Here is a 15,578-nt window from a genome sequence, read left to right as displayed (position 1 = left end):
CTTGAAGATACCCATGTTGACACATGAGGTGAGCATCCAGGATTATTCTGATGTTCTGTAACTTTTTTGTGTGTCTCAAATTGATTACACCATGGTTAGTAAGTGCAAATGTATGCTTGTCCACATCAAGTTGGTATTTCTTTTATTTTCTTTAAGAACTTTTTATTTTATGTCTATTTTGACTGCATTGTGATCTCTTGTGGGAGGCACAGTTGAATGGTGGTTAGCACTGATGGCTCACAGCAAGAAGGTCTGGGTTCAAATCCAACGGGGGTTTGTGTACATGGGTTTTCTTCGAGTGCTCCGGCTTCCTCCCACCGTCCAAAGACATGCTGATTAGGTCCTGTCTGTCCCTCTTGAGGACAAGTGGTTATAGAAGACAAGAGGATGAGATGGACTCTGATGAGATGGAGTCTGGCAACAGAATGTTGTTAGTGGGTTCAGAGGAGGGGCGGCCTCTGTGGATCATCCCACAGATACTGTGATACAGTTTGGGATCTAGGGAATTTGCCAGCATAACATTGCATTTTCACATGATGGTCAATGTCATGTACTTCTCCCATCAGTGTTCATGCCTGATTGGTATACATATATAGTTAATCTAGCAGTTGAACTCACTTTGTACACTCATCATAAGCATGATAGTCCTTGTTGAGTCCCTTGTGTGTTATCACACATCACAATCTAACCATTTTACTTTGTAATAATTACCTGTATGTACTGTTGTGACCTGGACCTTCTTGCCATGCTGTAGTGGAGATTGGATAGAGGTAATTTTATACATAAAGCTTGCAGCTTCCTGACAACTAACTGCCAATATTATCTTCAGATAAACTCAGGAATGCATTTACGCTCTAAACATTGGATTTTGTCTCACATTCCCTTTTCTGTTGTGTCTAATAGCCAGCATGGTGTCAGTCATATACTGTATCATGGCTGTCATGAGACTGAAGTAAATGCAATTTGTTCCACTTTAAACCTAATGTCAAAACACAGAATGGAAAAGTCTGTGTGAATGTTCTCTGACTGACCTTGCTCACCCTGGATGTGTCTCTGGACACGTAGGCTCAGTGTATGTCTTTAAAATACTAAAATGCTCCACAGGGGCCACAAGTCCCCAGCTACAAAACCAACAGCCCGAGTAAAACTGTGAGGACATGCTGCAGCTGCTGAATATGGGTCAGTAACATAACCAAAGCTTGACTCAGAGAATCTGCTGCTCCCAGTAGATGATCAGGCTGCATAAAAAGAGAGCAGTATACTATCTATCGAGAGTAGATGTCTGGATGACTTGGCAAGCACTAAGAATCATCTCAACTCCATGGCAAATGTGTGTGCATAGGCATCCAAGGGAGGGTAGTTTCAATTCATCATAGTGTTCAGTAGGGATTAAACATATTTTTTCCAGCAGTAACTTTATGGAAGAGAGCATTTTGTACTTTCTTGGAGCAAACATTTCACCCACCCATCACACCAAAAATTAAAAATAGCATAAGCACATCTTTGAAAACAATTGTCTCTATAGACTAGATAGAAGTATAAACCACAGCAACGTGAACAAGAATGACAGATGTAGGCGTCACCATATTATTTTTCCCATGCATTTCTTATTTGTCTCATCTGTTTCTCTTGCAAGATGAGATAAATAACTCACACATACTCTTCAGGAGTTCATCAAGCTGCCAAACACCCAGAACTGTAAAGTAAGATATCCTCTCTGGGCTCCAACATACCAAGCCGATGGTGGTCGTCTTCTGGTGTTAGGTCGTCCATGACCATCTGTGACCATGAGTGTGCATCTTTTCAGTGTGTCCTGCACTGTTGCACTGACTTTTCAGGCAATTCAGTGTGTTAGATTGGTGGGGTAATAAATCATAGAGATAACTCTGAATGACCGTCCAGAGAAACGGTGCGCAGAAGTGATGGAAGTTCAAGGGACACACAGAAACCTTGTCTCTTCTGCTAATCTGAGCAAACTAATTACCATTATTCAGGATAGAGCAACTATGTTCAATGGTTTGTAGCTCTTCCTAGCCTCTCATCCAAACAATAGTTCTTATGGTGTGTTGGAACAGTTATTTTCTTTTACGCTACCATAGAACCTATGTGCCAGTCAGTGTCTGTAGTCTTTGTGGCCCAGATACCGGTGATGTGAAGTGACGTCACAGGTTGGCCTTCATTTCTGATGTTTATGCATAACTCTATGCTTATGTGCACTGCAAAAATTATAATTTATTGTGTTGTTCCTCTTTACGAAACAATGTTCCTTGTGTGTCCCCACATTCAATTTGTGCATACAAATGTTTACCGAATGAAGCCCTGCGCCTTAGTGTTGGTTTGTTGGCAGCGCAGAGTGCCGAGTTGGCGCAAGTCTCTGGCACTTCAACATGCTCTGACACTCCTGGACCCACTCTCTTCCTGTGTTTGGTCAAAGTGCTGTTTGTTCAGCAAATCACAAAGATGTGCCTTACTTCTCTGAACATAAAGCAGACAATACATACATACAATATTTTCTGACATAATACTACTGAGGAAACTAGTAATTGTTTTTAACCAAACATTAATTTTCACATTTGCATTATGTTGCAAGTGGGTAAGGTCAGTCTTACTGATCACCCCGTGTGCAATCATACTGTCTTTTTACTGAACACAAATTTATTCATTTGCATGTCAAGAAATGAATTATTATGGAAGCACAGTGATGCAGTGACTACTTGCAGGGATAGTTGGTAAGATGCTGTGGCTGGTAACCTTACTGGTAACATGCTGGTTCAGTGTCGCTCACTGAACGTCTTATGCAGCTCACCCCTGTAATTAGCAGCTCTCATGATGGCATACAATAACATGATAATACAGCCAGTTTACATCATTCATGAGACATCCTAAAGAGCAACACTATTCATGAAGTTATATGCACCACCAACCTTACAACCGTCTAGCAAACCCAAAGGTAGAACTGCTGTTAGACAGGTAAAACCCAAAAGAAGTGGGCTGATGTATCATTTTGCTTAGAAAATACACTTGTGCACTTCACTCTAAGCATGTACCCTTTAATCTATATTTTAGATTTTACTAAATTCCCATGTAATGGCAGATGAATTAAAGTGTAGGAATCTTTCACCAGTCACGGCAACAACAAAAAAGTCTCCCTCATAAAGTAGCATTATTACTTCAGCTTTTCTAGGGTCTAGGATCAAAAAAAGGTAATAAGTTACAGATTCAATCACAAAACCCAAAGTTCCTTTAATTTGCTAGTTGGATGGTTGTTTCAAGCTCACACCTATTTTCTTGTTTCCTCAGACACACATTCTGGCAGTATCGTAAGGAGAACCCTCAGACCAAAGTAGGAGAACCTCCTCCTGATGGCCTCCCAGGCTTCAACAGTGGTGTGATGTTATTGGACTTAGGTGCTATGAGGGACTCTGCTCTCTATGATCAGCTGTTGGAGCCCAGCAATGTGGCCAAACTCGCAGACCAGTATCGCTTCAGAGGTCACCTGGGTGACCAGGACTTCTTCACCATGATTGGCATGGAGCATCCTGAATTGTTTTATTCCCTGGCCTGTGGCTGGAACCGGCAGCTATGCACCTGGTGGAGGGACCACGGATACGGAGATGTGTTCCAGTTGTATTATCACTGTGATGGACCAGTTTATATATACCACGGTAACTGTAATTCTCCTATACCGGAAGACTGAACTTTGGCCTGGCCTGATACTGCAACTCAAAAGGAAAGTCATGTTGTCATCAACTTTACAGTTGATGTAAATGAAGTAATTGTACTTTTATGGCAGCTGACTTTCTTGATTGCATTCACTCATCCTGCCCCCTGCAGGTCAATAGAATACTGAAGGGCCCACCCATCCAGCAGACTGTATGGCCTTTTTTCCTGAGTCATTTTAGGTGAGTATTGATGCTGAGAGCAGCGCTGCGTTACAGTAGTGCAAGTTGCTTCACTGACACAGGGATGTTTCTACAAGTACTAAGAAGATGAGATTAGGCCATAGGTCTGTCATCTATGATGATCAGTCTGGCAGATCCATTTATTTGATTGCTGCATGATTCATAACATTACCTGGAAGGATTTTACCATTCCTCGTCAGTTTATTTATTTTAGTTGGCAAGGTGGAGTTTGATTGTCTAAACCAGCTTGTGTTCAACTCTATGGCAGTGGCCTTCTTTCAAGAGGTGGACAGTGAGGTCATGCAGATAAGGGTTAGCAGCGATGGCACTGAAGGCTTTTGTTCGTGTCCAGTATTTGCAGTTTAGCTGAGGCCAAACACAAAGTACTTCAGAAGGAGCACTGAGGCAGGGTGCATGACAGCAGACACTGACCCACTTCTGAGTTTTCTTGCTGTGCTCGCTGAACTGACAGTGAAGATCCAAAGACACGTCAACACTCTGTATTCATCAGTCAGGAAATCGTCTGAGGCAATGTACACTTGAACACACGAAGCGAAGCAGCTGAAAAACTGGCACCATTGCTGGAGTCAAGAGAGGCTACAGGAGACACTTGAGGATAAACATTATTCCAAATTAATACACTTCTTTTGATAGTAAATGCTTAATATTTTCTACTTATTTCCGTTTGCAATGTCAAACTAAATATGAGTTATCACCAAAGAGTCTAGAAGCTTGTTCAATTTAGCTTAGGGAATGAGTCTCTTATTATATCAACACTGTACATTTGGCCAGTTGATTTCAGTTTTTGATCTATTTCCTACTCATCAGGCAACAGTTAAAACTGGTTGAACATTGGTAATCCATGAAAGTGAATTGAATTGTTTGTTTTCCAATTTCACTCATGTAAAGAAAGAATGGTCAATTAAATGTATTAAATGTAAAATCAGTACCCAAAAGAAAACCAGTACGTAGTTGTGTGTGCCTTAAAAAGTGTTCTATTAGATCAATTCAGTAGAAAATTCTCCATCCTTTAAATAGGGCCTCGCTGAATTTGTAAAATTTCTGTAAAAAGCCAGCAGCAGTTAATTTATCTCATGTGATGGATGGTTGTAGATAATATAAAAGCCTACCTGTTGCTAGATGGAATAATGGTTTCTTCTACCCAGTGAGCTAAATATGAAAAACCCACTGTTTTCATCATTTAAAAAAACAAAACAAAACAAATAGTCACATTTTTTTTTCTTTTACATATTCACTTTTTTTTTAATGTCAAAGCCAAACTTTTTTTTATATGAGACACATTTCATTTTGAACAGCTCTATGTTTACGGGAGCTACAGACTTTTTCTGTGACGGAAATATTGTAAGCTATTCAATTTGTTTTTTCAAGTTTGTTCACCCCTTCGAAATAAATTATATGATTGTTTTTGGTTTTATAGAAACTAGTAACACAGTTATTGTGTTATTAAGTGGTTCACCTGTGGGATGGTCTTTTAGTCACAGGGATTAGAATGAGATTGTGAGAAAAACATTTATGTCAATAAAGTGCTCACATTTCCCATTACACACTTAACACTTCTTACCAGTTTCTAGTGAAAGCTTGAAATAACCTGTTTCTGAAAACACACCCAGTCGACACTCCAAAATTAATCGGCATTATCCCCTGACCTTAAGATGACCCAATTCACACCTGAACTTAAAATGCAACTTGATGTTGAAATACATTCCCAGGCTGAAAAAAAAAGTTGGCCAGGCAGCAGGGCAGGAATATCAAGAGGGCCAAGAGGGCCATGGCCCTTGTGCTCTCTCAATTTGACCTTGTGCCCTTGAAAAAAATATCTGCTGTAAGGCCGCAGTGGCCTTGATGCCCTGCAGTTTTGTAGTCTGCCTCTTGACTGTCAACACGGTTTTAACACCACCAGCGTCTATTGAGAATATCTATTTTGATGACATTCTGGATTCTTATTGGGCAACTCATCAGTGGTAGATCTGATTTGAGGCATGAACCACTCAGATGGGCTATAATAACAGTCCACTATTCTAACTCCAGCCAACCAGGAGACTTGATCAAACACGCCCCCATCCACTTGTGTCCGCGTCTGTGACGTTGAATTTTCACTGAAGAGAGAGAAAAAGTTGAATGAGGTAAGACTGTGATAAATTAACAGACAAATAAGATAGGAATTTCAACATATAGGGCCTAAGTTTGTTACTGTTAAATAAGCATTGCTTGTATAGTAATGTTATGTTGTTACAACGCTGGCCCACTTTTAACTTGCCAAGTACTGACTATAGCCTGTGACAAACGCTAATTAGCTGTCTGTTAAGTTTTTCCTTTGACAACTTTCAAGCTAAGGTCATGGAAGTTACTACTGCTTGTTCCTGCCATAATATGATACGTGGCATGCGCTGGCTGTTCATAACCACTTTTTTAATCTATGCAGTTAGCACTGTTTTGTTACTGCCAGTGTTGCTGTGTTCTGCAAATTTACTTGTAATTTAATGTTTCAGATCCTGAGACATGACAGTTCTATTTTTAAAAATAAAAGGTCAGAAATGTTTTGTTTTTTTGTTGTTGTTGTTGTTGTTGCCTATTCAGTTCATTTTATTTCCTCAATCATTTTCCTTGATTGAGAAATCGGTCTGGGCTCTTATGGGTTAATCAGTAGCCTGCATGCTAATAGACTATATGTTCCGTTTACAGTCAAACATTTTGATGCACTCCAGGCTCAATTCTGAATAATAAAAAATCTGTGTAGTAGAACAGTCTCAAGATGCTCTTGCGCATTCTGCATCAATTGAGCAAAAATTATGGGAGGATGTAGGTTTGATAAGTTTTATAGTTTTTGAAGTGAGTGTTGGATTAATAAGGTTAGATATGTTCAATATTTTCTTATCTTCAGACATAATTGTGTAGTAGTAGATGTTTCTTTACCTGCTTGAAAGTTCGACTGAGACTCCACTCTTCCTCAGAAGTGTGATTAGTCCTTAAAATAAATTCATTATAGACGTGATTTTAAAATCATCGTTTTATTTTATGGCCTTGGTGCCCTAGCTTTTGGTCTTTGTGCCCTCAAAAAAACAAAAAACGAAGTGGAGTTGCCCCGAAAATGACGAAATTCCAGGCTTGCCATGCTGTATATTTGACTAAAACTAAAAGGATGTAACTAGGCAAGTACATACAAACATCCTTTTCGGTAATTATGGGTGATTGTATTTCAGTTGGCAAAAAGTTATTTAACCCCTACTGATGCAATGAGTAGCTTCTCATTTCTAAAACAATCACATGGAAAGACACATCCTGTCGTGATGGAAAATATGTTAACCTGAGGAGGGTCAAGTCATTGTCATTCATCAAGCAGGGAACACTTCTAAGGAGACTGAAGCAGAGACTACTAAAATCTGGTTAAGAATGGTCCAACACATTATTAAAAACTGGAAGGATGGTGGGGAACCATCGTCTTCCAGGAAGAAATGTGGGAGAAGAAATCCTGACTGATCACGATCACTTAAACGTTTGGTGAATTCAGTTTGAAGAAAACCAGCAGTAGAACTCAGGGCTATGTAATAGTGAAAATTAGAGCATTTCCACACATACAATGTGAAGGCAACTCAAGGGATTGGGACTGAACATCTGTGTAGCCTTAAGATAACCACTAATCAGTGAGCCTTATGAAGAAAAAAGGCTTCAGTTTGCTAGGGAGCATAAAGAGGAGACTCTGGGCCAATGTTAGAAGGTCATGTGATCTGAGGAGTCCAGATTTACCCTGTTCGAGAGAGATAGGGCATGATGGTAAGAAGAGAGCCCACGATGCACCCATCATGCCTAGTGCCTGCTTTACAAGCCTGTGGGGGCAGTGCTATGATCTGAGCACAAATCACAGCACAAACTTACAAATCTCCATGACTGCATATTTTGGATATTGTCATTCAATACTGAAAAATACAAACTGCAGTGGTTTTTTACACCTTCCAGTACTTCCTGCCTGGCCTTGTATTTCAGCTATATCCTGAATGGAATTCCATTAACCAGGGTGTAACATCCCTGGGCTATCCAGCATATTATTGTCCTGTGATTTCCATAATCCCTGAGCCTTGACAAACACCTTTTTACCTTCAGGGTGAGCAACAAAAACTAGTATGGGCTGTTATAGCTTTGACACACGGTAGCATTAATGTCTCATCCAAAATGAGGCAGCTCAGTCAAGAGCTCAGAGCTCAAGGTTTTCTCTGCAGCTCTGCTATATATTGACAGAGAAGAGAGAACAATGCAAAATACTTGCACACCAAGCAAGCAGGATCATAACAAGATAGACAGATATGTGTAGGAGTTTATGCTTGTACATCACAGCTATTATAACTGACCTTTTTTTGTGTGAAACACTAGTTTGTTTTTCATGGTGCCACAACATTGAAACCACATGGCTAATATTTTGTGTCTTCTTTCAACTCCAAAATAATTGTGATTGATTGGGGAACAGACACAGGCCTGCCTGTGGAACCATTTGTGTGGCACCATGATGTTGGTAGTGGGAGCCTTTGGGTCTTACGGATTGAGGAGTCGGAACTTGATTATTGATTTGATTGATTTGGGATCTGTGCAGGCCGGGTCAAAACTTTGGATTGTTTTTCATGTTTTTGAGCAGTTCCTAAGCAGTCTTTATGGTGTGGCAGGCAACATTGTCCCACTTGGGATGCTGCTGCTACTAATGGGGAGTGTTGTTGCTATGACGTGGGCATACCTTTTTAGCAACATTTGAGTGAGTTGAATGGTTCTAAGTTGTATCCACATGAATGCTAGGACCAAAGGTTTCTTAGCAGAACAATACAATCTAACGTGATGATCAATATTATTGACTTCACCAGTGGTTTTAGTGTTACAGCTGATCAGAATCAGAATCAACTTTATTGGCCAAGTATGTGTGCACATACTGTACAAGGAATTTGACTCACTTCCTCAGTGGTACAAGAAAAAGCACTTAAATAAGCATAAAATTAAAAGCGTAAGAAAATATAAAAATTCTACAGCATAAATTAGACTTTCAGCATAAAATAATAATAGAACCAGATATATACAATGAACTTGAACATTTGGGACTGGGGTGTGCTTTTTGCTTGCCCCAAGACTCTCTGCCTGTATGCTGGGGTTCACCCAGATGGACGAAAGGGTTGCTTCCCTGCGCCTTCGGGTCGGGGAACAGGTCCTGACTGTTGCCTGCGCATACGCGCTGATCAGCAGTGCAGAGTACCTGCCCTTTTTGGAGACCTTAGGTCAGGTGCTGGATTGTTTCCCGACTGGAGTCTCCACTGTCCTTCTTGGGGACTTCAGCGCTCACGTGGGCAATGACAGCATGACCTGGAGACATCATGACAGCCTAGGTCGTAGGTCGATGATCGACTTTGTAGTCATATCATCTGACCTGCGACCGTATGTTGTGGACACTTGGGTGTGACAGAGCTTCAACTATGTCCCGGGGGTGGTGGGAGACACCAGAGGTGAAGTCAGCCGTCAGGCTCAAGAAGGAGGCCTACAGGACATGGTTGGTCTGTGGGTCTCCGGAAGCAACTGACCAGTACCGGATGGCTAAACGGTCTGCGGCCAGGGCAGTCACTGAGGCAAGAACTCGGACGTGGGAGGAGTTTGGTGAGGCCATGGAAGAAGACTATCGACACCGTTGCCCACACTGTTTTCGGTGGGGGAGGGGAGCTGCTGACGTCTCCTGGGACTATTGCCCGGAGGTGGAAGGAATACTTTGAGGAGCTCTTCAATCTCACCAACATGCATTCTGTAGGGGAAACAGAGCCGGAGGCATCGGGGTTGGACCGTCCAATCTCTGGGGGTCCGATCAGTAGTTGAACCTCAGATCGAGGAGGAACAATGCGGTTTTCGTCCCGGGCGTGGAACCATGGACCAGCTCTTTACCCTTACTAGGGTGCTGTAGGGGAAATGGGAGTTTGCCCAACCAGTCCGATTGTGTTTTGTGGATATGGAGAAAACTACGACCGTGTCCCCTGGGGCATCCTGTGGGGGGTGCTCCGGGAGTATGGGGTGGATGGCCCCTTGCTAAGGGCCATTCAGTCCCTGTACCAAAGGAGAGCGAGTTTGGTCCGTGTAGCTGGTTGTAAGTCGGACTTGTTCCCAGTGAGGGTTGGACTCCGACAGGGCTGCCCTTTGTCACCAGTTCTGTTCATAACTTTCATGGACAGAATTTCTAGGCGCAGCTGGGTGGTGGAGGGTGTCGAGTTTGGTGATCAGAGGATCTTGTCCCTGCTTTTTGCAGATGATGTGGTCCTCTTATCTTCATCGAACTGCGACCTCCAGCTCTTGCTGGGGCGGTTCGCAGCCGAATGTGAAGCGGCTGGGATGAAGATCATCACCTCCAAGTCTGAGGCCATGGTCCTCAAGTGGAAGAGCTCAAGTATCTCGGGATCTTGTTCATGAGTGAGGGTAGAATGGAGCGGGAGATCATCAGACAGATCGGAGCGGCATTTGCAGTGTTGCAGGCACTTAACCAGTCCATCGTGGTGAAGACAGAGCTAAGCAGAAAGGCGAAGCTCTCAATTTATCGGTCGATCTATGTTCCAACCCTCACCTATGGTCAACAGCTTTGGGTGATGACCGAAAGAACAAGATTGCGGATACAAGCGGCCAAAATGAGTTTTCGCCGTAGGGTGGCCAGGCTCAACCTGAGAGATAGGGTAAAGAGCTCGGACACTTGGGAGGAGCTCAGAGTAGAACCGCTGCTCCTCCACATCGAGAGGAATCAGTTGAGGTGGTTCTGGCATCTGGTGAATGCCCGAACGCCTCCCTTTAGAGGGCATGTCCCACCAGTAGGATGCCTCAGGGTCGCCCCAGGACGCGATGAAGGGATTTTGTCTCCCATCTGGCCCGGGAGCGCCTGGGCATTCCTCCGGAGGAGCTGGTGGAAGTGGCTGGGGAGAGGGCTGTCTGGACCTCCCTCCTAAAGCTGCTGCCCCCGCGACCCGGACCCGCATAAGCGGACGAAGATGAGTAGAGACGAGACTTGAACACTAGTATACTGTATAGATGTAATGAGAGTTATAGTAATAATGGTCACATGCTCTGTGACTGAGAGAGTTCATCAGAGCGACAGCCTGGGGGAAGAGACTGTTTTTGTGCCTGGATGTTTTGGCGTACAGTGCTCTGTAACGTTGGCCTGAAGAGAGGAGTCTGAACGGCATCCGGGGTGTGAAGGGTCAGTGGAGATTTCACTGGCCCGCTTCCTGACCCTGGGCCGGTACAAGTCCTGGATGGAAGGTCAGTGCCAATAATCTTCTCCACAGACTTGATTGTTCTCTGGTGGATGATCCAAACCAGACCATGAAGGACATGGTCCGGACAGACTGTGTTATTGCAGTGTAGAACATGTACAGCAACTCCTGGGGCAGGTTGAACTTCCTGAGCTGTTGCAGAAAAGAATAACCTCAGCTGACCTAGTCTTGCATCCTTCCTAATAGAGTTAATATGGTAAGTCCACTTCAGGTGCCGTGAGATTGTTGACCCTAGGAAACTGAATGTGTCCACGATAGGGACGGTCCATACCCGATGGTAAGAGGACAGGTAGATAGGGAGCTCTTCCTGATGTCCCCTGTCATCTCCACAGTCTTGAGCGGGTTTAGCTCCGGGTGGTTCTGACTGCACCAGAGAACCAGCTGATCCACTTCCTGGATGCAGACTGTAAACAGACTCGTCACTGTCCTGGATGAGTCAAATGACGGTGGTGTCATCTGCAAATTTCAGGAGTTTCACAGAGGGGTCCCCAGAGGTGCAGTCATTAGTGTAAAGGAAGAAGAGCAGTGGGGAGAGAATACACCTCTGGGAAGCGCCAGTGCTGAGAGTCTACTTCTTTTTATGATTGACATTTACATTTTCTTGTATTATGACAATGAATAACCACCAAACAAATTAGTAAAGGTAAAGCAGTGACCACATACACTACTTCATCCCTCTTCCCATCCAGTGTTCACATCAACTGGTTATGGTTAAACATGAGACTGAATGTACAGTATGTGGGCACAACTGACATAACACTAAATAATTCAAACTGCTGTCCTATGAAGAAAGATGTTTTGGCAGAAAGACTAAGCTAATTGAAATTCACCACACTGTGCTGACAGTCCATCCAATTTTAACATTTAAACCACATCAAATCCAAAGTAAATTGCCTTCTCTGGCTCTGAAACACATTCACTTAACTGAAGCTACATGTGATCGTACCTCTTTCTCTCTATTTCTTTCTCATGCACTTTTCCTCTATGCCTCTCGCCTCTCCCACCACCTACCCCCTGTATAGTGGGATGTCTACCCAAAAAAACGGTTGAAGAATAAATGGCCTTCATCCATCAGCCACCAGCGACACATACATCAAATCCAGTAGACCCGATAAAATGTCAAAAAGATACATAAAAGACGTAAATATAATTCATGTTACTCATCAGAACAAAACTATTTAGAGTTTCATCTGAGCCTGTGAGCCAGGGGTACTGCTCCTAGTTAGTGGACTGAAAGTGGCTGACAAATCCTTTCCTGGAGCTTCTGAGTTGCTCGACCTTTCTTAACGATTTCCAGCTTTTATTCAAAAGTCTGTTTTGAAAAAGGCTTTGACAGTAAATTCTCAACCAAATCCATTTCTTCTCCTTCTCCTTCAGCCATCATGGGGTGACAAAACAGCTATTAAATCAACACAACTATATTTTTGCTTGTCCAACACACAACAGATACAGTTTGTGAGCTCTGGCTAGTCACCCTGTTCATGCAAACCATCATGATCGGGTATCATACTAAATTTGGTCTCAATGTTCATGTGGGACGAAACATATAACATATGCTATATATATTAGTGTTACAGTTTTTGACTGGTCTTGTTGGTGAGTGAGTGGCTTATTTTGCATAACTTAACCTTAACCTTTTTTCGTCCCTTAACCTGTCCTACGCCTTGAGGAGTTGTAGGACAAGTTATATATCAAAATGTGCAGTTTAATTGGGCTTGGTGTGCTATTACTATTTTCTACAAAATACGAATTATATGAAATACAAATTGAAATGAATGGGACAGGTGAAAAGAGCAAAAAAAAGGAGTTTTTCAAATGTCTGCTGCTCATGGATATTTTCACCTAGAGACACCATTTACAATTTTCAATGACCATGATCATTTTTGGAGACATTTTGAGATAGTAATGGATGTTTTTAGCGCGGAATGTTTGTACTACAGTAGATGATCAGCCAGAGAGGGGGAAGTTGTTTGAAATTGTCTGAAACTTTTCTCTTTCCACGCTCCACCCGGAGCGTCTACCCAGAACTAATACACTGAAAAGAATTGTATTGTACAGAGCCATTATGTGCTGGAACAGACCCCCAAATGTTGTAAAATTAGAAGGTAATGACTGTTGTTTGAGGAAGAGACTGAAAATAAATATTTTGAGTACTAAAATTAATTTTAATGTATTTACTTAATAAGATTATGACAGTATATGTATATAGAAAATGTGTTAATGTATATGTGTAATCTTTACTAAACTTTGTGTGTGTGTGTGTGTATGTAAGGAGTTATGTAAATATATGTATTATGTCCTATGGACACCAGGAAGAATATTCCTGGTGATCCAATTAACAATAAACAATAATATTGTACCTTTATTATATACAGACACTGTGATATATTTTCACATTCTAAATCCAGCTGTAGTCGGATCCCCTGTTCAACTGTCCCAGTTTATTATCCATTATCTTTTTACCAAGGCCTCTGGCTCACCTGTACGCTGTCAATATGCATAAAAGTGTCTCATTCAGAGGACAGGCAAAAAAGCTGCTAAGCCCTTATCATTTCCTGACAGCTCAATAGTCTTTCAATAAAGGTCAGTGTCAATGTAGATGTCGCAATGTCCGTTTGCCATCTTCCGCTTATCATCAACATCAAATGTTGCTGCTGTCATGTAATTCATAAATGCCTCCACATATCTTCACAATCCAAAAGGCCAATCCTTGTTAAAGTTGAGATTCTCCTTGTTTTCAGTGTCTGTTTGACCTTAATGTGAATAATGATCTCATGTAAACCCACAACACCATTAGCTGGGAGAGACGTTGACTGTTCACAAAACAGAGTGAAACAATGTGCAGATGTTCTTTTTCTTTCTTTGACTGTGTATTCCTTGTTGTCGTCATGCTCATGTCTTTCCGCCCAAGGTTTTGCATAATGCATAACAAGAAAACAAATTAACATGCACTCACACACACCATCACCACAACCATCTGTGGCCTTTGGAGAGATTGCCCTGTTTTCTGCCTCTTTGTGTCAGAACAGCTGCAACTTGTAAACAAAAGAGAAGATTGTGATGACAGCAGTGGATCATTTCCTGAATCACAACAGATGAAACATCAGCCCAAATGGCTTGAAACAGGGTCAGTGTCTGTCAGCATCATTTCTACACTTCATTAGATGCACAGTTTTACAATGTGTCTCATACGCACTGAGTTAATGAACTCTTATCAAAGCAGACATTCATTTATGGCAATACCAGAAGGACCAGGGATCTGTACATGAAGATTACAGACAAGTATAGACCAACATTGGCAACAAATGATAGTTATGTCCTGTTTGATAGAAGTATTTGGCAATAGTTAACCTGAAGAACTGATATACAGTTTTAATTTGCAAACTTGCTCTTTATTATCTTCAATCAAAAGAAATCAGTAGAATTTCTTCATCTGATGTCTGATATAAGGTTGGTAGATTGATAAACTGTTGTCTATGGACCGAGCCTTTGGTTGCCAGTCTCTAAGTCCACCTGACTGGAGGTTGAAGTAAGCCCATTTTTACCACTGTGTTTGCTTTTTAGCCATGTGGATGACACAGCACAAGCTATATGCAATCAGTTGGGAACAGCAGATTAATTTGGGAGGTGCGGCAGAAACCACAGGGAACGTGTCGCCTCACAATGAGCAGATGGTGAGGTATATGAACACACTGTCTCAAGATGCTACACCTAGACATATTACAACTGCTTATTCCCAAGATATGGAATCACAATGTCATCTTCAAACTGCAAACTAGCCAGGAGGCTGACCCACATAATATATGACTCTGTCTAGTAAGAAATTAGGTCTGTGTTGCCCTACTTCAAAGTCCATGGTGAAAAAAGTCCATGTTAATCTTGTATTCATCTGACATCTGATTTCAATTTAAAGTTCTTTGTTAAGATGAGGCGAGTTTGACTGTCTTGTCTTCAGTTTAGTTCAGTCAACTATAATATTTCTTTCAAATGTTGCAAATACTGACTCACTTCAAATTACAGTATGAGTCCACAGCAACAGTGTGCTGTTGAATTAGTACCCATCTATTAAGTTATAGACAAAAATGATGCCATTATCTTTGTTCCCTCTTTTTTCTCACTAGTTAACTTATTTTCAAGATGTTGGGTGACCCCAAAATATCAAGAGTACTATTAGTACTGGTGTTTTTTTATATATATTATTATTAATTCCCATTCATTAAAATTAAGGGTTTATGAGCTTTATTGATTTGTCATTTCACCTCAACACACTCTTATTGCACATCAGCACATAGCAGGGATTTTAAGGATGATAGGAATAAGGATGATACTGTCAATTGATCAATGAATTTACTCCCAATATACCACAAATGGCCGAGTATATGAA

The 15,578-nt window shown here is 41.7% G+C and overlaps 1 protein-coding gene across 1 annotated transcript in view; it reads left to right on the top strand.

The window, feature by feature from the left end:
* Positions 1-6,460, top strand: part of xxylt1 (xyloside xylosyltransferase 1) — a 30,896-nt gene extending 24,436 nt beyond the window's left edge. The window contains exon 5 of the mRNA XM_047588338.1: positions 3,301-6,460. Coding sequence (XP_047444294.1) covers positions 3,301-3,697 — 397 coding nt within the window. The 3' untranslated portion in view covers positions 3,698-6,460. The remainder of the gene's footprint in view (positions 1-3,300) is intronic.
* Positions 6,461-15,578: the final 9,118 nt, after the last annotated feature.

The sequence above is a fragment of the Mugil cephalus genome, chromosome 6 (genome assembly GCF_022458985.1).
Source record: "Mugil cephalus isolate CIBA_MC_2020 chromosome 6, CIBA_Mcephalus_1.1, whole genome shotgun sequence".
In the NCBI taxonomy this organism is placed as follows: domain Eukaryota; kingdom Metazoa; phylum Chordata; class Actinopteri; order Mugiliformes; family Mugilidae; genus Mugil; species Mugil cephalus.
This window is presented reverse-complemented; position numbering and strand designations above follow the sequence as displayed.